The sequence below is a fragment of the Lepisma saccharinum genome, chromosome 9, assembly GCF_977018435.1.
Source record: "Lepisma saccharinum chromosome 9, izLepSacc3.1, whole genome shotgun sequence".
Classification (NCBI taxonomy): Eukaryota; Metazoa; Arthropoda; class Insecta; order Zygentoma; family Lepismatidae; genus Lepisma; species Lepisma saccharinum.
In genome coordinates this window covers 62,874,791-62,896,842 of record NC_139237.1, presented here as the reverse complement: position 1 = coordinate 62,896,842, position 22,052 = coordinate 62,874,791, and the positions used below count along the sequence as shown (strand labels likewise).

The 22,052-nt window shown below is 36.8% G+C and overlaps 1 protein-coding gene across 1 annotated transcript in view; it reads left to right on the top strand.

The window, feature by feature from the left end:
- LOC145992078 (tRNA (uracil-5-)-methyltransferase homolog B-like) overlaps positions 1-18,771 on the top strand; it is a 40,016-nt gene extending 21,245 nt beyond the window's left edge. The window contains exons 7-10 of the mRNA XM_083128293.1: positions 8,136-8,383; positions 14,597-14,831; positions 16,024-16,222; positions 17,212-18,771. Coding sequence (XP_082984419.1) covers positions 8,136-8,383; positions 14,597-14,831; positions 16,024-16,222; positions 17,212-17,960 — 1,431 coding nt within the window. The 3' untranslated portion in view covers positions 17,961-18,771. The remainder of the gene's footprint in view (positions 1-8,135; positions 8,384-14,596; positions 14,832-16,023; positions 16,223-17,211) is intronic.
- Positions 18,772-22,052: the final 3,281 nt, after the last annotated feature.

The following is a 22,052-nucleotide window of genomic DNA, read 5'->3' as shown; positions in this document are numbered from 1 at the left end:
CGGCAAATTTCCTCCCACCTGCGCTTCAGGTGCTGCAAGTGTGACCTGTGGGGGGCTTCCTGCAAAATAAGGTGATAACAGTGAGAACTCAGGTTTCAAAGGAAATTGTAGTGGATGTCGCATAGAGATGTCAGGTGGATTGTTTAAGCCTACGGGGTGCCATCTTGGTTAAGTAAGGGAAAATACTGGTTGGAGTTCTCAGGTCTCCTGGAGCGTCACAGGAGGCTTTTCTGCATGTTGTAGTAGAACAACGAGCATGCTTTGAAGGTTCAGTTTATTTTACGCAAGTGAAATTGCAATACTATTAATATAAAAACACTAGATGCACAACTGGCTTATTTGCCCTGCAAGAAATTGGTGCAACATTCTGTACTGTTGTATACAGAATGGATATTAAGAATCACAAGCTGCCAAGCAAATGACTAATTTGATACATCTGGAAAGCATGGATGGCCACTTCTTGAATATATACATAGTACGTATAAACAAAAATGGCGTAGGAGGCAGTAAACACTTACCACAATTAAAGAACTTTCAAACTTTCAGTTGTGCGCTCCTACTCGTTTCAAAAAGCAATCTTTCTTTTCTAAAATATTAATTCACACCTACATTCATATTAGGTAGGTATACACAAAAATGAAAACACATTTGAATCAATGTAGAAACCGGTACGAAAGGTTAAGACAACAAACTAAAAAAATATGTATTATAATTGTATGTGAAAATACACTGTTACTACAAAAATTACGATATTGTAAAATGGCCATTACCGGTCCTCTGCGTTTTTGATGGACGTAAATTCTTCTGATAGTTTTCGTGTCCGATCGATTTCGATGATTCTTGTCATTGTGCTTCTCAAGTAATTTTTGATCAATTTTAGCTTGGAAACGACCTCTCAGCTGATGAGGACGTCACAGGTAGGTTGAAATACAGCATATAAGCAGCGCATATGTCAGGAATGCTACTAGCCAGAATTTTGTTTTCTATCAAGATGAATTCTGCAACTTCGCTGATGTTCAACATGTTTCTTCTTTCAATTTCAGTTGACACTACATTCCGAAAACAAACTATTTCTGTAGCTATAGTGTAATACATCTTCAAATTTCTTCCAGAAATTAGTAGCGGATTTCGGTAACTGTCTGTCGGTGTGTTCCGTTAGGGTGGTGGGGCTTACAAACTGAAAAAAGGTGAAGCTTTCTTTAATTTGTTTCATACCCTGAAATCTATTGTTTACTTGAATCACTAGGATCTAAAGCACAGTAGAAAATTTTTACTTTAAAACAATACAATGGGTCGAGAAAGCCAATACCTTCTAGGTTCGTTGACGAAGGAGCGGTGAAGCTCAGCGTTGACAGCAGATTTTCTTGACTGTCATCTAATGAAGGTTTCCTTCTAATATGGCAATTCACTTTCTACTTTTCTAGTGATTTACTGTGATTTTCTGTTTGCAGTTGTAGGGGGATAAAAATATAATATGTTCTGTTGAAAATATATTTTAAAGCTGAAAGGAAAACTTTTGTGAACTATCGGTCTTTCTTAATTTTTCATTGTTACAACCCCCCCCCCCCCTTTTGGGGCTATCAAGATTGAATGTATAATGTTTGAAAATGTACAATCTGGGAATGTAAAATTAGGGTTAGTCTGTAATTTATTCATATGGGCTATTTAAACAATACTCTGCAAAGTGACTGGCCATGGAAATGTTAAACACAAGTTCAATTTTTTTTGCCAAACCTTGACAACTTGGGACCTTCCTCAGCAATGACTTTTGGAATTAAGATGTAACCTCCAGATCATGCTGCAAGTTACGTTGTGTGAGCCTAATAACCAATCCATCTGTGACACTTATTGCAAAGTTTATGAAATTGTTATTTTCAGGTTTAAATATTCTGAAGGTTTCATATTTTTTTATTTCTCTTGTAGTCTACGGTTATTAAAAACATAAAAACACAGTTTTTCGTTGTGACGTTTCAGGAGAACACATGCTCCTTTCATCAGACATTTATTTTTAGTTTGATTAAAGATACAGTTTTTTAGTTAGATTTAAAGATACAGTTATAACAATGGTTAAGAATTTTTAACAGAAAAGAATCAGTTTATGAAAGCAATTTCATGAAAAGAGTGACTGGAAAAACAGATGTGAATGTCTGGGAAGCTTTGTTCATTGCAGGAGAGGAATAATTTAAATAATGAAAATGGTAACATAGACCCACTATGGAGTTTTCTTTTCACAAGTGGAGTAAGCCACCATCTTTAAAATTGAATGTAACGGAAAACACCAAGAAACTCTGTGAAAGCAATGATGATTTTGAATTGCCTGATGATATTTGGGATTCATTAATTTTTAAAAAAATGTGATCAAAATTTTTATCTGAAATATAAATGAAACAGACTGCTTGTTTCATAGTTAAGTTGCTATAATATAGGGATGGGACCAATTAATCGGTACTCTATCGGTATCTGCCAGTATAGGCATATCGGTGTATAGGTAAAATTACAGATTATTTTACCGATCTGACATACCGATAAATATCTGATAATTTAAACCAATAAGTTGCTGACCAAGGCAGTTTATTAAGGTAAAAACACTTAGCACGTAACGTTTCGACCCTGTATCAGGGTCTTCCTCAGACGAAGAACTAAACTAAAATGATGAAATAAACTACACACAGAAAGATTACATACACATAGCAGGGTCACAAGCCACACAACAACAAATCAAGTTGACAGTCCTTATCTAGGAAGATTTCTACAAAGGAATTAAACATATCACCTCCTGACAGTTGTTGACTAATGGGTCTACTACACTGACAGGTGATTGGCAGGTCAAGATCAGCAAGAGTCTAAGAAACCACCTGCTCACCACTCCCCCACCCCTCCTGCCTTTCTGGTTATGGGTGAATACCTCCTCCTCTGGTCTTCTTCTTTTCTCTTCTTTCTTCCTTCTTCATACTTCTTTTTTCTTCATTCCTTTTCTTCATCCTTTCAACTTTCTCTAACACACTCTTCCATTCCTTGTTTATCTTGAGCCCTCCATTCCAATTCATGATGTCTTCTCCTTTCTTTTCTATTTCTTTGGCCTCCTTCCATTTTCTCACTAGTTCTCTCTTCTCTTTTCCTATTCGCCTAGCCGAATCCCATTCAACTTCATGTCCTGTTTCTCTAGTGTGTTTGAATATGGCATTCCTGTCTCTCTTCAATCTCACATCATCCATGTGTTGCTTTAACCTGTCTTTAAGTCTCTTCTTCGTTTCCCCTATGTATACACTTTCACATCCTCTGCACTTCACCTCGTAGATAACCCCTTCCTCTTCCTCCTCTCTCTTTTCTTCATTCTTCTTGCTGGCTATACTTAAAATAGTGCGTCCTCCCTTCCTGTAAGTTCTTATACCCACTTTCTTCAGCACTTTGCATATCTTCTCTGTGGCATCGCCCATACTTCTTATACCAAACCATCTCTCTTTTTCTTTTTCTTCCTTCTCTTCCAGTCCTCTCTCTTTTATCTCTTTCCTTCTTCTGTTGATGTTGTGTCTGTCTTTCTTTTCATAGCCATTCTCTTCTAGTTGTTCCCACAGGCTATTAATCTTGGTTTCTTCTTCCCCTTTCTCTGTGCATATCTTCTTTATTCGGTCTTCCATATTCCTTATAAAATTACGTTTAGTTCCATCACCCACATCACTTCTTTTGTGGCAGAACACTCCTGCCGAACACTTCTTTTGATACCATGTAGCCACTATTCCCATTCCTCTCTTCTTTTTCATCTCAATATCCAAGAAATTTAATGTTCCTTCCTGTTCCGTTTCGAGCTCAAGGTATATCCCTGCTTTCTCATCTTCTACATCTTTAACAAGCTTACTCAGCTGCCTTTTTGTTCCTTTCCATATCCCAAAACAATCATCCACATATCTACAAAATAGACTTAACTTATCTCCTCCTTTCACTATCACTTCCTTCTCCCATTCATTCATAACTAATTCCGCCAGCACAGGGCTCAAGCAAGAGCCTATATTTAGACCTTCACTAATCTTGATGATTTTACTTCCCACTCTGCTGTAGCTATTGTCCCAAATGGTTTCCAGCGCTTGTACCACTCTCTCACTATCCCATTCTCCTATAATGCTTTTCCCAACTTTTTTCCTCACTATATCCACTACGTGTCCCCTTTTGATGCTCGGGAACATGTTCACCTGCACATGCACCTGAACATGTTCCCGAGCATCAAAAAGGGGACACGTAGTGGATATAGTGAGGAAAAAAGTTGGGAAAAGCATTATAGGAGAATGGGATAGTGAGAGAGTGGTACAAGCGCTGGAAACCATTTGGGACAATAGCTACAGCAGAGTGGGAAGTAAAATCATCAAGATTAGTGAAGGTCTAAATATAGGCTCTTGCTTGAGCCCTGTGCTGGCGGAATTAGTTATGAATGAATGGGAGAAGGAAGTGATAGTGAAAGGAGGAGATAAGTTAAGTCTATTTTGTAGATATGTGGATGATTGTTTTGGGATATGGAAAGGAACAAAAAGGCAGCTGAGTAAGCTTGTTAAAGATGTAGAAGATGAGAAAGCAGGGATATACCTTGAGCTCGAAACGGAACAGGAAGGAACATTAAATTTCTTGGATATTGAGATGAAAAAGAAGAGAGGAATGGGAATAGTGGCTACATGGTATCAAAAGAAGTGTTCGGCAGGAGTGTTCTGCCACAAAAGAAGTGATGTGGGTGATGGAACTAAACGTAATTTTATAAGGAATATGGAAGACCGAATAAAGAAGATATGCACAGAGAAAGGGGAAGAAGAAACCAAGATTAATAGCCTGTGGGAACAACTAGAAGAGAATGGCTATGAAAAGAAAGACAGACACAACATCAACAGAAGAAGGAAAGAGATAAAAGAGAGAGGACTGGAAGAGAAGGAAGAAAAAGAAAAAGAGAGATGGTTTGGTATAAGAAGTATGGGCGATGCCACAGAGAAGATATGCAAAGTGCTGAAGAAAGTGGGTATAAGAACTTACAGGAAGGGAGGACGCACTATTTTAAGTATAGCCAGCAAGAAGAATGAAGAAAAGAGAGAGGAGGAAGAGGAAGGGGTTATCTACGAGGTGAAGTGCAGAGGATGTGAAAGTGTATACATAGGGGAAACGAAGAAGAGACTTAAAGACAGGTTAAAGCAACACATGGATGATGTGAGATTGAAGAGAGACAGGAATGCCATATTCAAACACACTAGAGAAACAGGACATGAAGTTGAATGGGATTCGGCTAGGCGAATAGGAAAAGAGAAGAGAGAACTAGTGAGAAAATGGAAGGAGGCCAAAGAAATAGAAAAGAAAGGAGAAGACATCATGAATTGGAATGGAGGGCTCAAGATAAACAAGGAATGGAAGAGTGTGTTAGAGAAAGTTGAAAGGATGAAGAAAAGGAATGAAGAAAAAAGAAGTATGAAGAAGGAAGAAAGAAGAGAAAAGAAGAAGACCAGAGGAGGAGGTATTCACCCATAACCAGAAAGGCAGGAGGGGTGGGGGAGTGGTGAGCAGGTGGTTTCTTAGACTCTTGCTGATCTTGACCTGCCAATCACCTGTCAGTGTAGTAGACCCATTAGTCAACAACTGTCAGGAGGTGATATGTTTAATTCCTTTGTAGAAATCTTCCTAGATAAGGACTGTCAACTTGATTTGTTGTTGTGTGGCTTGTGACCCTGCTATGTGTATGTAATCTTTCTGTGTGTAGTTTATTTCATCATTTTAGTTTAGTTCTTCGTCTGAGGAAGACCCTGATACAGGGTCGAAACGTTACGTGCTAAGTGTTTTTACCTTAATAAACTGCCTTGGTCAGCAACTTATTGGTTTCAATATGGAAACAAGGCTTAATTATATTACAACTGATAATTTAGTGCAAAATTCTGCCATTTTGTATTAATTATTATGGATAATATCCATGCCTTACTTTCTAAAAAAGTAAATGTCTAAATATGCAATTTGTCTTGCACTGCAGTCACCTTGAAACACACATTTATTAAGGAGGTCAATGAACCTTTCAGGTTCTTCAAGGACCACTTCAAATTTTATATTGGATCGGTAGAATATCGGTATATTTTATATTGGTACTTTATCGGTATCGGCCAAAATTTCATATCGGCCCATCCCTACTATAATACAACAATGCAACACGGTATAATGGATTCTTTTTTGTTAAAAATTCTTAACCATTGTTATAACTGTTACTTTAATGAAACTAAAAATAGATGTCTGATGAAGGGATCGTGTGTTCTTTTGAAACATCACAATGTAAAAAATAAAATAAAAAACTGTTTTATACTTTTAATAACCGTAGACTACAAGAGAAATAATTTTAGAATGCAATGCGTACATACAAGAAAAATATTACTGTATTCATATTTTTTCCATTATAAATTTGAATGCAAGTTAAAAATGCATAAATTATGTACAAACATTGTTAAGAAGTTGTTATAAACCTATTGCTACTAAACAAGAAATTATATATGATTTTTTGTCTAATAGAGGAAACCTTTCCTGGCTGTTGAAAGGTTTGTTTCTTTAAGGGATAAGTTGGGAAGTGCAACTTATCTTACGTAAGCTAGGCAAGTTGTCTTGAATTAACCAGCTAGCCCAAAAAAAGGGGGGGATATTTTGTGAAAATAAAAGACTGTGAAGTCGCCCAGTTTAAATGTCCTCAAGTGAAGCCACAGTTAAAATAGTTGTAACCTGCAGCATAAACTACGAATAAAATGTGTTATAGATCAGTAGTTCCCAAAGTGTACGCCGCGAAATGTTCTAATATTTTCCCTGAAATGGAATCAATGATATGATTGTTCCAAATATGTGCGTATTTACTACTTTTCACATGTAAAATGTATGTTTATTTTTTAACTTAAGGCAAGCAATCGTAAAATGTATGTTTATTTTTTAACTTAAGGCAAGCAATCTAACCACACTAGCAGAACATTACAAGTGTTAGATAGACCTACATTCTGACTTTGATGCCACGGAAAAATCTTGAAACACTAAGGGTGTTGTGAAACAAAAGAGTTTGGGAATCCCTGTTGTAGATTATTTTATTGATAAAGAAAACATAGATATTAATCCTGCACAAGATGTGATCTTGCATACTAGGTCTGGTCCAAGAAGCCACTAATGCCTAATTAAGTTACATAAGGGTGAGCAGTGTGTGACAAATTACTCTGTATTTCATTTTGTTCAAATATTGTTCAGGGATGGACCGATACGAAATGTTTGCCAATACCGATAAAGTGTCAAATTAAAATTGGAAGTTAAAATTCATAACCAGACAGCTGCAACGGGTTTTATTTTTGAAAGAGAAGTTGTGTAGAGATATTTACTTAAGAAAATCAGAATATATGTATTATATTCGTAAAAATAACAAGAGAATGGTGAAATTTTGCACTAAATTACAGATATATTACAGTGTTATTACGGAGTTTGCCTATATCAACCGATAGTGTTATATCCCTGTAGTAGACATTAGACATGCAGCACTGCAGAATTAGTATTACAAATGTGCTAACAACAGTACATGCTAAGGATTCTCATGATGTGCTATGAGACATTTTAATTTAAACTAGGGATGGGTCAATATGGAATTTTTGTCGATACCAATAAAGTACCAATATTACCGATACAGATAACCAATATGGTACCAATCCGATATAGAATTCCAAGAAGAACCTGAATGGTTCATTGACCTCCATAATAAATGTGTTTCGAGGTGACTTCAGTGCAAGGGAAATTGCATATTTATGTCTAAATGGAGAAAATTCTGCTTCTGCTTTATTGAGATTATCCATAAAAATTATAACAAAATTGTAGAATTTTGCACTAAGCTAGAAGACATTTATAGATAGATCGATAAAATAATTTGTAATTTTTGCAATGAACTAATAAACCGATATTCCATATCAGCCGATGCCGATAGAGTACGAATTAATCTGTCCCATCCCTAATTTAAACTATCAGTAGAATTCTTCTAAATGAGAGGATCGTTCAGGAATTGGACACGAGTTGTGGCAATCTGCAAGTTCTACAGGAATTGCACTGTTCTCTTGTGTGATTTTGATTTTATAATTATGACCGTGATTTGATTTTTCATTTTGCTAATGCAGGCCTTTGAAGATTTTGTGAGGCAGTCCGAGAGGGAACCTCTGACGGAGAGCAATGAGGGTCATTGGAGAATGGTCAGGATCAGATCAACACGAACAGGAGAACTGATGTTTGAGATTATGGTGCACCCCCAGAGTCTCACAGATGAAGAACTTGACAAGCTTGCAGATGAGGTAAAGGATTACTTCGAGAGCGGCGAAGGTCAGGCGTTGAATCTCTCTTCCCTCTACTTGAGATGGCATGGCCCCAAGTAAGTTTATGAGTTTAAGCCGATTTAGTTTTTTTATCTGTGAAAATATTACAAGCAAACTCACTCCATGTAATGTTTATTGGATATGCGCACTTTGCGATTACTTGTGGAATAGCTTCATGCTGTGTTTGGACATTAGTATTGTTGTGTTTAGACATATACCATAAACAAAGATGTACGAGGGCTGCTGGAAAAGTTTCTGCAATCAATATGAAAAAGACGTGAAATTCTGGGAATGGCTTTATTTTTTTTTTTTTTTTACGTGGGTGACACTAAAAGTTTTTAGATGCGGCAACACTGATTGCAGCAATACATTGTCTCTAGGATATGTTGAAGTTAGTAGTCTGTGAAGTGTGATAATGCTGCAGAATTTATAGTTGTTAATTGTTGTGTGCCAGAAATTAGTCAATTATTGTCGTGTGTGTACAGTAAAATGGATTTAACACGGGAGCATTTCAGAGCAATGATTTTTTACGATTTTCGAGCAGGTTTAACGCAGCAGCAATGTTATGAAAGGCTCCGAAATGCATTTCAGGAGGAAGCCCCATGCCGTGCGACTGTGTTTAATTGGTTTTTAGAATTTCGACGTGGACGTCAGGAACTCAGTGATGAATTACGTGATGGTCGTCCTGTGACAGCAACTTCTCAAGAAAACGTCGACAGAGTGCGTCACATGATAGAGGAGGATAACCGGGTGACATATGCAGTTATTAGTGCAACACTGGGTATTGGTAAGAGTCAGGTTCAAACGATCCTGCATGACCGCCTTGGTGTCAGGAAGCTCTGTGCCAGATGGATCCCACACCATCTTACTCAGGAGCAAAAGCAGGCACGGGTCACATGGTGCATGAAAATGCTGGACAACTTTAACCAAAGACAATCAAATGCAGTGTATGACATCATAACAGGTGACAAAACTTGGGTGTACTGTTATGAACCCGAGAGCAAACGACAGTCGACGCAGTGGATCTTCCCGGATGAAGACCCACCAACAAAAGTCAGGAAGGGACGAAGTGTTGGCAAACAAATGGTTGTCACTTTCTTCAGTCGGACGGGCCATATTGCAACAGGGACGTCGGACCGTTCATGCTGAATGGTACACTACGGTTTGTTTACCGGAGATCGTACGGAAAGTTCGTGAAAAACGCCCACGAAGTCGCATTATTGTGCATCAAGACAATGCGCGCAGCTATACAGCAGTACGAACAATTGAATTCTTCAAAGCCTCCAACATCGAAGAAATGACTCATCCTCCTTACAGTCCCGACCTCGCCCCTTGTGATTTCTTCCTGTTCCCTAAAATCAAGGATACATTACGAGGTTCTTCATTTCCTACTCCCGAGGAGGCAGTCACCGCCTTCGTTCAGTGCATTCAAGAGGTGCCTGCAGATGTGTGGTCCCAGTGCTTTCACACTTGGTTTGAGCTGATGAACAAGTGTATCAACTGTCATGGAGAATACTTCGAAAATTATAGCATTCATACTTTTGGTCTCCAGTGTTTTACTTGCGCGTGTCTAAAAACTTTTAGTGTGACCTATCGTATTTTTTTTTTTTTTTTCAAAGTATTCACCCTTAAGATCGATACACTTTTGCATACGCTCAAACCAATTTTGAAAGCATTTTTTCCTGATACCTCGGAAACCGCTGTTCGAAATGCGTCAACAGGTGCTTCAGGCGACAGAAATATCTCACCAGGCATCTTATTTTTCATGTGTGGGAACATAAATAAGTCATCAGGTGATAAATCAGGTGAGTACGTATAATGAGTAATTAATTCGACATTTTTACTAGACAAAAAATCAACAGTTTGGTGTGCTGAGTGGGAACTGGCGTTGTAGTGGTGAAGAATAATGCGACGATTTGAGTTTGTTTTACGCAATTCATTGATGACCTCGGGTAGACAAATTGTTGTATACCATTCAGCATTTACAGTCCTTTGATCTTCTAAAGCTATTGTTGCCACATGTCCGGTATAACTGAAAAAACAAGCAATAATTTTCTTGGCAGCACTCCTAGAACGAACAACTTTTGTTGGTTTCGGTTCACTTTGAAACACCCAAACAGTGGATTGCTGTTTAGTTTCAGGTTCGTATGAATAGATCCAAGTTTCGTCCCCTGTAACGATGTAGTACACCAAATTTTTTGAGCATTTCTTTACACCTATTTAAACGAGCTTCAGTCAAGTTGTGTAGGATCAAACAGCTTGAAAGTTTCCGTACGTTCAGATGACCATGCAAAATCGTATGTATTGCTTTCATGTCAATGTTCAAAGATGCCTGAATCTCACGGTATGTTGCATGCCGATCTCTCTCAATCATTTCACGCACAGCATCCACATTACTCGCAACAACAGACGTGGATGGACCTTCACGAAATTCATCACTGAGAAATGTGTGACCACGCTGGAATTCAGAAAACCAATTGTACACAGTCCTATTGGATAGTGCTTCATCCCCAAAAGCCAAATGAAGTCGCTCTATGCATTGTTTCGGTGTTAAAGTACATTTGAATTCATAAAGAATCATTGCCCGAAAGTGTTCATGAGAAATTTTCTTTTCTCACACGAAACTACTACTACAAACTTCTGTGAAAAATAAATGGCTTAAACAAACAATCAAAGATAATTTAAACATGAAAAAGGTATATTCTTCCGATTTTTATAATAGCGGAACACTAGCGCCTCTGTTGGTGGTAGCTAGCAGAAACTTTTCCAGTAACCATCATATATGTACAGTACAGTAGAACCCCGATTATATGTTCTTAGATTTTACATTTTCCCACATTATACATTCAATCTTCATGGCCTCAACGTAACAAAATGTTATAAAATTTTCCTAGATTTTACATTTTCCCACATTGTAAGTTTTTTCGGCTTGGTTCCCTGAAAAGCATAAAATAGAGGTTCCATTGTATGTATATATGAATTGTACCTTGAATAAAATAATTGCAAAACGTCAGGCTGTTTTTGTAAGTATTGGACTGGTAAACAAACTATCACTGGGAATTATGCATGAATTATTGCTAGGGGCATGCATATTTCGTTTTTAACGAAAAAACGAAATTTGAAAAAACACATTGTAGTGTTAATTTTTCATGTTTTTGACAGGTGTGAGATGCATTTTGTGACCATATTTTGTCACGAAATAATGCGAAATGAACTGCAAAAAGCGAAATTAACTCTTAAACACGAAATTCAGGGTTTATTCACCGACGCGACACCTTCTGTGGTCTGAATTATCCTGAGAGTTATACAATTCCCGGAAAATTGATTAATTCTGCTGTTAATATTGGAGAAGCAAAAATGGACTCCTTTACACAGAAATAAACTTAATACTCTGATAACTACATAAATGTACTGTTAGAAGTGAAATGTTAATTCTGTGGAATAAGTGTAGTTTTTAAATCAAATTTAGGATTATATTCACAATTTTAAAACCAAAGTGTATTTTTATATACCACTTTTCATCCATTTTTTAACCGCTATAACACCGATATTTTATTTTATTTACCGCTTTTGAACCTGAAATTGACTCCGTTTTTGTACCGAAATTTTGCTTTTTTATTTACCAAAAATATGTGCCTCTAATTATTGCCTCCGGAAATTCTGTGTGAATTCTCTGTAGGCATGAAAAATTGCAACTTTTATTAATCCAAATCTCATTGAATTTATACATATGCTCTGAGGCAAGTATTTTGCAGTTTAGGTTTTACTTTTATTGAAGTAAAAGAAAGCTGTGTGGAAAATAAAGCAGAATTCTCTCAGTCCGTTTACTTTGTTAGTGTTCTTTGCAGAACAATCTATCTCTCATGGAAAATTATTGCAAGATAATTTATCTTGAAGTTGATTAGGTAAATTTAAGTGTGTAATTCTTTACAATTAACAATTTCTCGTAGATTAGTATATTCTGTAACATTTGTAACTTGTATTTGTAGATATTTTGAGTCTGAGTATGTGAAATGGCAAATGTAAACTCCGCACCTTTAACTAAATATTTTAAATATAGATACTGTATATTTAAATTTGAGTGTGCATTAACCTTCAAAGAGCCTTTCATATTTTTCTTATTTTATGTTGCTTTTCTGTCATCAGCTAATTGTGATGAGGAGGATGAATGATTATTACATGAAATCATTAAAGCTTCATAAGGGAACATCCATGGCTAGTCCAGGACTCAAACCTGTACACTTGGCCAAATAGTAGATGAGAAATAATAATGCATGGGTGTCACGGTAGCCTTACTATCAAAAATTCTGCAAATGTAAAATGCTACATTACACTATATTCAGGGTGGCCACTCCGAGAATTCCTTGAATTGCATGAATTATTGGCTCTGGGAATTCTGCGTGAATTTTTCTCTGTAGACGTTGACATGAATAGCGTCTCACTGAGTTCTCTCTTTATGTACAACATTTATTTACACTTCTTCCCATTGCCATATATACGTCTTTTCACAACAAGTCCAATATCAACTGCTCTCGGTTCCCTTTTGTCCCCTAAACACAGAGAATTGCCCTTATCAAGACTTCACTCTACGAGAGCACTATTTACTTGCCCCCGCAGTTTATCAGCAGAGGTCCCTATGCCATCCTCGTATTAAGTGCAGTACAACTTATTAGAGCTAAAAGCGCACTATTTACCATAGCGCTAACCTGCCCTGCAGTTTATCACGCAGAGGTCCCTATGCTTATCTACGGCGCTTAGGCTCTGTGTGTATCGCTGCATCCAAAAAAAACTGTCAATCCATTGAGGGATGGCCACTTTCTGCGATTGGAGAGCATAAGAGAGACCGTAACAAAGCTGGAATGGATATTTATCCTCCGACAAACAACTCGCCCCCAATCACCGAGCAAGGTCCTACTTTCAAACGGGGAAGCTGTTGAGAAAACCCAACCGTTGGATTCCCGGACTACCGGGCAAAAAGCAACCTAGGCCAGAGCATGTACAAAGAAATACATTTTTACATACATACTTCCCAATTTCCAGCTGTGTGCGTAAAAATCACATCGTGAAAAATTACAACTTCCGTTAATCGAAATCTCATTCAATTTTTACATATTTATAAATTCTCTGAGTTAGCTTATATTTTTATTGAGGAAGGAAAAGAAATCTGCGTGAAAAATAAAACAGAATTCTCTCAGTCATTTTGTTAGTGTCCTTTGCAGAACAATCTATCTTGACAGACGGAAGATTATTGCAAGATAAAATATCCTGAAGTTGATTAGGTAAATTTGAATTTGAAATTCTTATGTAATTAACAATTTTCCGTACATTAGTGTATCCCGTAAGATTTGGGACTTGTGTTTGTAGATGTACAGGGTTATTATAAATGATGGACCCATTTTCAAAACGTCATAGGTAGGGAAGTACAGATCCAAATTGAACAAGCTATATACCAATGGAAAGAGGAAGGTTCAAAGTTTCTGGCGGGCTGTGGTGGTTGCGGAAGCAGCCGGTAGAGTTCGCAAGAGGACCGTCTCTGTCAGCAGATATGCTTACGCGTGTGTGGAACGAGTTTGGCTACCGCGTCGATGTTTGCCGTGCAGCCAATGGTGGCCACATTGAACATTTATAACAGTTACAAACATTGTGGTAACACACTTTGAACCTTCCTCTTTCCATTGGTATATAGCTTGTTCACTTTGGATTTGTATCTCAATAAATATGATGTTTTGAAAATGGGTCCATCATTTATAATAACCCTGTATTTCGAGTCTGAGTATTATGTGAAGTAGAAAATATAAACTTCGTGACTTAAATTAAATATTTTAAATATACCTATACACACTGCTGGACAAAAAAAAAAAGACACTTGCATTTTTTGTGATAACGCATAAATTCTAATTCAATGGCTAACTAAATTATTGGAAATATATTCAACAAAAAACAAACTTTGAGGATGTGAGGGGTGGTAATAGTTAAGGTTGAAATGGAGAAAACATCTGCTTGTACTCTTGAATTTTTTGAAAGTTCACCTTGAAAACCAGAAATTATACTTGAATTTTATCATGGTGTTTAGAGTCGCCACCCTGAAATTGCATCATAGTTTCTAGAAATAAGTTCACTAATTACTTAATACCACCTGATTTAATATAATTTTGTACCATCCAGTGTATAGCAAATGTACTGCATATTGACACTCGCAAATGTAGAAGTGAAGTTTTACTAAAGCAAGCTTCTGACATAAGAATACTGTATTGATTTTTTATTTTCAGGAAGGACCCAAGAAGACAGCTACCACCAAAACACATTCTTGGAAAAGAGAGAGTTGAGGAGACCATCCTTGATTTGAAGCTGCACCTAAAAATGGACTCTATTTTCCCATTGAACACACTTTCAACAGAAATTCAATATTCTATCATCAATGACCTGTTGACCGATATCAATGAGGATACGACAGTCCTGGATCTGTTCTGTGGTTGCGGTGGCAAGGGTCTCTCTGTTGCAAAGGTTAGTGTTACCATATGTTGTGCATTATACAATCGGGAGAGATTTAGTTTTGTTATGGAATCATTGAACCAATGCCCCGTACAGACATGGCCTTCCCCCAGCGTAAAGTCAGACATGCATGATTTACCTGATCTAGGAAACCAGATGACACTAGGTTACAGGTGAATTTCTCCCATAAAGCATAAATAGGTCACATTGGTTTCTTTCAGTGATTGGTAGAGCCTTAACAAGAAATTTCCATGGCCAGGGCAAGGACAGATTCTCAAGTTTCATTTTCAATGTGGTTCAGTTTCCGCTCTTGACTATGGACCTATTTAGCCTAACTGGGCATAAAGTAAACTTGAAACTAATTGTGATAATATGTAGTTCCCAGAACTCATCTTCAACATTACAATAAGTCAAAAGTGGCAGCAAAGTAACAAAATAAAAAGACTGGATATACTTAAAACAATTAATAAAAATTTTGCATAATTCTCAATTTCAGTGATTAACCTTTAACAACTATGGACCGTCTCTCAGACCATGCTGAATTTCTCTTTTACTTTATTTCTCACGTCCCTCCAACCCTTCTACATAACTTTCAGTTGGGAAGCTGGCTACATGATATCAAGGCCACGAGGTCTTGCCTCTGTTTTTTCAATTCCTATTGAATTCTATTTCTTCAAGAGGTCTGACATGCAAACCATAGTAGTTATATGTGTTTTTGTTGTGTTTCAAATGGCTCATAACTCATTTTCAATTTCAGAAACATATTACTTCGAATTATCTGTCTTCTGACAACATAAAAATGTAGAAATTTTAAGAATTTGGAATTTCTAAAAGATAAAGTAGCCATTGTTGCAATTTTTGACTGATTTTCTTCCTCTTTGCATAAATTATGTTATGTTTCTTTAACAAAACAGTAATAAATGAAAACAATGTGCTTTACAGCATTCTTCTATAACCATGTCTAGTCACATAAAACACATCAGAAATTGAAAATAGCAAGACAGCTATTCACAGTTCAAAATCAAAACAGCAGTCTGTTGTGTAATTATCAATGTCCATAGTACTTAAGGGTTGTTCTTTCTGATGCTGATAGTACTAAAGTTGGCCAATACCAATACATACGGATTCAGCACAATTAGTGATGCATCCACAAAATAAAATTTAAAAAAAAAAAGAAACTTAATTGAAACATATTAACTTGCAGAAATGTGGCCAGCTGCTTGGTATTGATCCTCAAGCTTCTGCAATTGAAGAAGCACAGATGAATGCAGCTGCAAATGGCATAACAAACTGCGAGTTCTTTGAAGGAGAGCCGGATGAAATATTGGAGACAGTGCTTGCAGCTGTGACTGGAAAAACGGTTGTGGTTATTGTGGAACCACCAAGATTCGCAAAAGGACTGAGTGAGTATATTTTATTGTTTTCTCCACTCGACAATTTTTTTATATGGTGCTCAGGCCTCCTCAATGCTCTGGGAAAAGCTTGTGTAATTTGTAAAAAGGTTCATATTTTAGTTTTCTTAATTTATTTAAAAGAAATGTAGAATTAACTTGATTCATTCAGCATCCAAGAATTAACATTTATATATATGTATGTTCAAGCATTATAAAATGCTTTAAAAAGTTATTTAAAAATACATAGAAAAGTCTTGGAATTTAGTTTGGCAGAATAAATTGTAGAATTTAATAGAATATGTGTATAAAACATTCATACTGGCAAAAGGAAAAAAAGATTCGGTAAGACTGAATCGTTAGTGATACTCTCTCGAGTTCTCTCTGATACCATTATAACAATTAACAATAAATAACAATTAAAACAGTGTTTCTCTACTTACACATGATCTGAGCTAGCATTTATTACTGGGTTTCTACTACTGTAGGAGAAGATCTATTTTCTTCTGGAGTCATTGAGCAGTGAACATTTTAATAGACATTGAAAAAACATGTAACAAGGGAGAAAAAATTCTGTTCTTTGAGTTTTAAAACTTGGTGCGATGTAGTAATTGTCATGAGAATATTGTATGGAAATGTGGCACAACAACATTAACCTATGATAATTAAAATGGTGCACCTTGAAATTAATTGAATGCAAAAAAATGAAGAAATTACCATTTCCTCTATGGTCACATAAATATAATAAAAATGTCTTAAGATTATAGCCACAATATTTGCAAGTAATATAGCTGGGTTTCTGAGTGCAAATTTTCAACAATTGTTCTGAGGTGAATGACTCATTTCTTAGTCTGAGAAATATAGGCCTAACCTACTGTTCTATCTGGAATGTACAGGACTGATGGGATGCTTCATATGGAACCAGTGTTTATGTATGTATTTTTTTACCCTTTTTAACAGTTTCATGATAAATTATATTTTCATTTTTTTATTCCATACAGAGCCAAAATTAATTAGCAAGCTGAGAAAGGCAGAATTAATCCAGAAGATGGTCTTTGTGTCAGACAGACCAAGACCAGAAGTCAAAGATTACACAAATTTGGCAGCAGCCGACACGGAAGCCACACATCCTTTCATTCCTATCAAAGCAATTCCTCTTGACATGAGTCCGCACACGGGTGCATTGAGCCTTGTGCTCTACTTTGAGAAGAGGGATCCCGACACATTGCCAAACGCCAAGAAACCCATCCCAGCACATCTCCTGTGGTGGACGAAGAAGGATCGAGAGAGGGAGAGCGATTCCGAAGAGGAGAAGGAGAGACCAAAGAAGAGAAGGAGGGATAGGGATCGGGATCAGGATAGATCTCGTAACAAGGGAGGGTTTCGAGGTAGTCGCCCTCCGTTTAGAGGACGGGGTGGCGGTGGTTTCAGAGGTGGCCGTAGCACTAGAGGAGGATTTGGTGGTGGTCCTTCTTACTACGACGAGGGTAACGACTACTATCCGAGGGGTGGTGGTTTCAGAGGTGGATTTAATGATTTCGGAAGAGGTGGAAGATTCTCCGATGATTATGGGACCGGATTTGGCTCGCGTAGCTTCTATGAGGTTTCAAATCCCAGCTATTCAGATGGTCCACGAAATATGAATGATAACTGGGGTAATGCAGGAATGTACTCTGGAGGTGGTGGAAGGGGAAGAGGAGGTACCAACTCCTACTGGGTGCGAGAAGGAGGTACTGGTGGTAATTGGTAATCAAGCTAATTGCATTCTCTTTTCAATTCAATCAGCAACCCAGCACTTTGAAACGGTGCCAGTATAGACTTAGTGTAACATCAAAGAATAATTTCCTTCATTTTGCACAGGTAATCCATTTTTGTGTATCATTAAATCTTGTCCCATGTGTACCATCATTAAGTCTTTTTCTCTATTACTGATTATGTTGAAATAAGCATAATTTGTTAAAATGAGTTTTAAATGTTAGTGTGTTGGCAAAAGTGAATCTTCACCCATTATATTACATATATTTGTGAGTTTTTACACTGTGAAGCAATTGTGTAGCATGCAGTTGGCAAGGAGATTGAATACATTAAATAGATGTAGATGTTACATTGTGTAAGTTCTGATGAAATAATGGATATTGCAAGAATATGAGCTTTTCATGTAATTGACTACTCTGTAGTGCTCAGTGTGTTCTGGATTTTTGTAATGAAACTGGTTTCAATGTGTTAATGTGAGTCAAGTTCAACTTTAAAAATAACTATTACAAGACTAATTTTATTTCAAGCCACTGCAGTGGCAATTTGATTGTATTCAAGACACGTGAACCTATATAAATTAGAATTTACATTGTACGATTGCATTAAAAACCTTAATATATATCATTTGTAAAGATAAGAATGGACTGTACCACACATGTATTCATTTATCAATTTTTTTTGTGTTAAAAAAATGTTGAATTCACCAGTGTGGAATAAATTTTTGTTGTAATACTGTTATGCTACAGTAAATCAAAACTTTTCTTCTTTCCTTTCAAGCTGTCAATAAACTTTATTTTATCTTTCAAGTCATTGTATTATTTCACTAACTATATATTAGAAACTTGATGAATCTGATTTCTGGTGTAACTGAAATTCACATAGTGACATATTGAAAAATGTAAATATCTACATTTAAAACCAATTGTAATGTTCGATTCCTTAATTTCACGAAGTATTCATTGGGCACATATTAATGTCAAATTGAAAAATTTAATGCCATGCAGTGTTTACTGTTTTGATGCTCTTGTTTTGTGCTGATTCAAACCACGACAATTCTTTCTCCCTGAAAATTGATTTTACTACCATGTGAAATATTATTTTTGTCACGGAATAGCATCCTTACCCCCATCCCCCCTTGCTGCCGAAACCACAGCATGTGCCACAGTTGCACGTCAAAAGCAAAACCACATATTTTTCCCTCTTCTTGCCTATCAGCAGCCAGCTGTCCTCTGGGTATGGTCATTGCATCGCCCAGCGGCATGTATACAAGGGAAAGATGAAGACGCGAAGGTTAAAAAATAAGGGTGCTGGACTTTTGCAACCCTCGAAAAACACTAATGGGAGCCAGGGAAGAAGTTCCACCTTCCCCACCTTCTTGATGTCCAGTTTTAGTGGGTGGGGGAGTGCTTGAAAACTCCGAACTAGTCCTCCTTTGTCGTCGTGCAATGCACCTCTAAATTTATGTCGGTAGTATCCTCCCCGATTGGTGAAACAAAGGATGTTTAAAATGGTCGAGAAGAGTATCTAAGTATATTTATACTACAGCATTTTTGTGTTAAATAATCATTGAGTTTAAATATCAGTGCATTAATCAGTTAAATATTGGTAATTGAATCGGGCAAATAAAAATTATTGGCAAGCTTTATCACATCACTACTTCATGTAATAAAAATTTAGAAATTCATCATTATTATAAATTTGTCATAGCTTCGAATTGACTGCAGTCCACAAAAATGTGGAGCCAGAAAATGCTGAGATTTTAGCCATGAAGCATACCTTCATTACTTGTAACCAAATAAAATGTTTTATCTTGTGAACACAGAACTAGCCTAGACACATGTTCACCCCAATGCCAAAATCATGAATGTGATAAATCATACTTAGACAAGTTCCTAGGAAAATCTAGTTTACATTTGAATAAATGCTATCATCGGTAACATGTGTACCTACCATAAATGGCTGTTTTTAAAGTCTCATGAGTTAGCATAGGAATCTTATCAACAAAAAGTAGTCCGAAACTGCAGTTTGGTTGAAAAAGTCAAAATGTGCACATTTGTGGATTTGGCATTGATGCAACAATATGTGAAGGGAAATAAACCTTATGAATATGCTCTTTTTTTTGCATATTTTATCACCACTGTAGCTTACACAGAGATATCTTTGCATATTTCCATGATCCAACAATGCAAAATACAGTGTTTCAGAATTTTATTTCCCCAAGAATTATTTCATATCATTGGATTAAAAAATTATGTTTAAATTCTGAGCATAAACAAAATGGAATATTCATATGTTACAGGGTGGGCACAAAAGCAAACTCTTCCATCTTTTATATGTGAATAAAAATTTTACCAAGAAAAGGTTCTCTCGGGTTTATTTTTATTTTTTTTTCATCATGGGGGCCGGGGACTTACTGTAGAAAATTGGATTCATGAACTAAAGGTGACTCCTACACATTGCTTACAGGTGGTGCTGAAACTGACACCTTAATGGCCTGAAAACAAATCTGTTCATGAGAATGTGTATATGTTATAACCAGGGAAGGGATTTATATGTGTGAAGCTGAAATTGGTTGTTATTGTATTATCTTTGCGCATTATGGCATGTAGAATCGAAAATTTCTGTTCCTATTTTCCATATTTCAGGACATTTCTCAACATATTCTCCATATTCACCAATAACTACATGTCCCCATGTGACCGAAAGAGTTGGGTGGATTTCTTGTGAATAACGAAATCCAAAGCGATGATAAACTAAAGATTACGACTTTTTTATACCCTCCAATTACAAGTTTTCTGTCCAAACATTTTTTTTTTTTCAATTTTACACCTCCCAACTGTTTGCTTCAGCTATTGTAAAACACTTGAAATTACTGTTTATTTTAATTGTCAATTATAGAGAATGAGGGTTCAAGCATCAGCTGCTTGTTACAAATGTTATTTTTGCAACATTTGTAGACTCTTCCAAGTCAAGCAGCCTATTGCTAACCACACCATTGGCACATTTTTACTACATATAAATTCTTTCCCTGGTTATAACTTGTCATTCTAAAACCTGATTCTGCCTCTACAGTGTAATGTCGTGGGGTTCCAGGAGTTTGTTTTCATAAACTTGTAATATATTTTGCTGCTGCACTGTTCTTATAAAAACTTCATAATTGTCCCCAATTGCAAATGGTGTGGCCTGAAGGGCCTGAAAAGAGAACATGTGCTAAGATTGTTATAAGATGCAATGGATAATCTACAAAATATGACACATGCAGATATCTGAATACATATTCAGATAATCCATATGTACAGATAGCTATTTACTTTTTCAAGTTCAGTAAGTTATTCTGGTAAATATACTTTCTGAAATCAAGGAAAATACTACGAAATAAAGGTTCAAAATTATATCCTTTCACTATTGAGCGACACTGAAAAATAAGCAAAGCAAATGTGATAAACCCACATGAATTTTCTTTCTTGCTTCCTCCAATGCACCAAATCATGTCAATCTACTTCATCCCTCCAGCATGGTGAGAGAGGAAGAGGTGTGGCATATCTATTGACAGGTCAAGTGATTAAGAACATACATTATGTTGCCATTTGTCACCAGACACCCCTATAAAAGGCGTTGCTGGTTGAGAATGCACTCATACCAGCTACAGCAGTCAATATGGACAGACGATGTGAACTGTGTGAGGCGGAACGAGGAATGATCATTGGAGCCCACAGGTTTGGGCATTCGACCCGTGAGATTTCCAACAAATTTCAGATATCCCGCTCGACAGTGACTGATGTTATTGTGAAGTGGAAGCAAGCGGGGTTCTTGACATGCCGACCCAGACACAGTAAACCGAAAATATTAACAGATCATGGCCGTCGATGCTTGAAACGTGTGGTGAAGTCAAACGTGTGGTGAAGTTAAATCGGAAGGCGTCGTTACAGATGGTGACACAGGAGTTTCGATCGGCTTCCAGTAGTGCTGCAAGTGATCATACTGTCTGCCGGGAGATCATCGCACTTGGTTTTCATGGTTGCGCAGCAGTTCATAAGTTGCATATCACAGCCTGCAATTCGCCCCGTCGGTTACAGTGGTGCAAGGA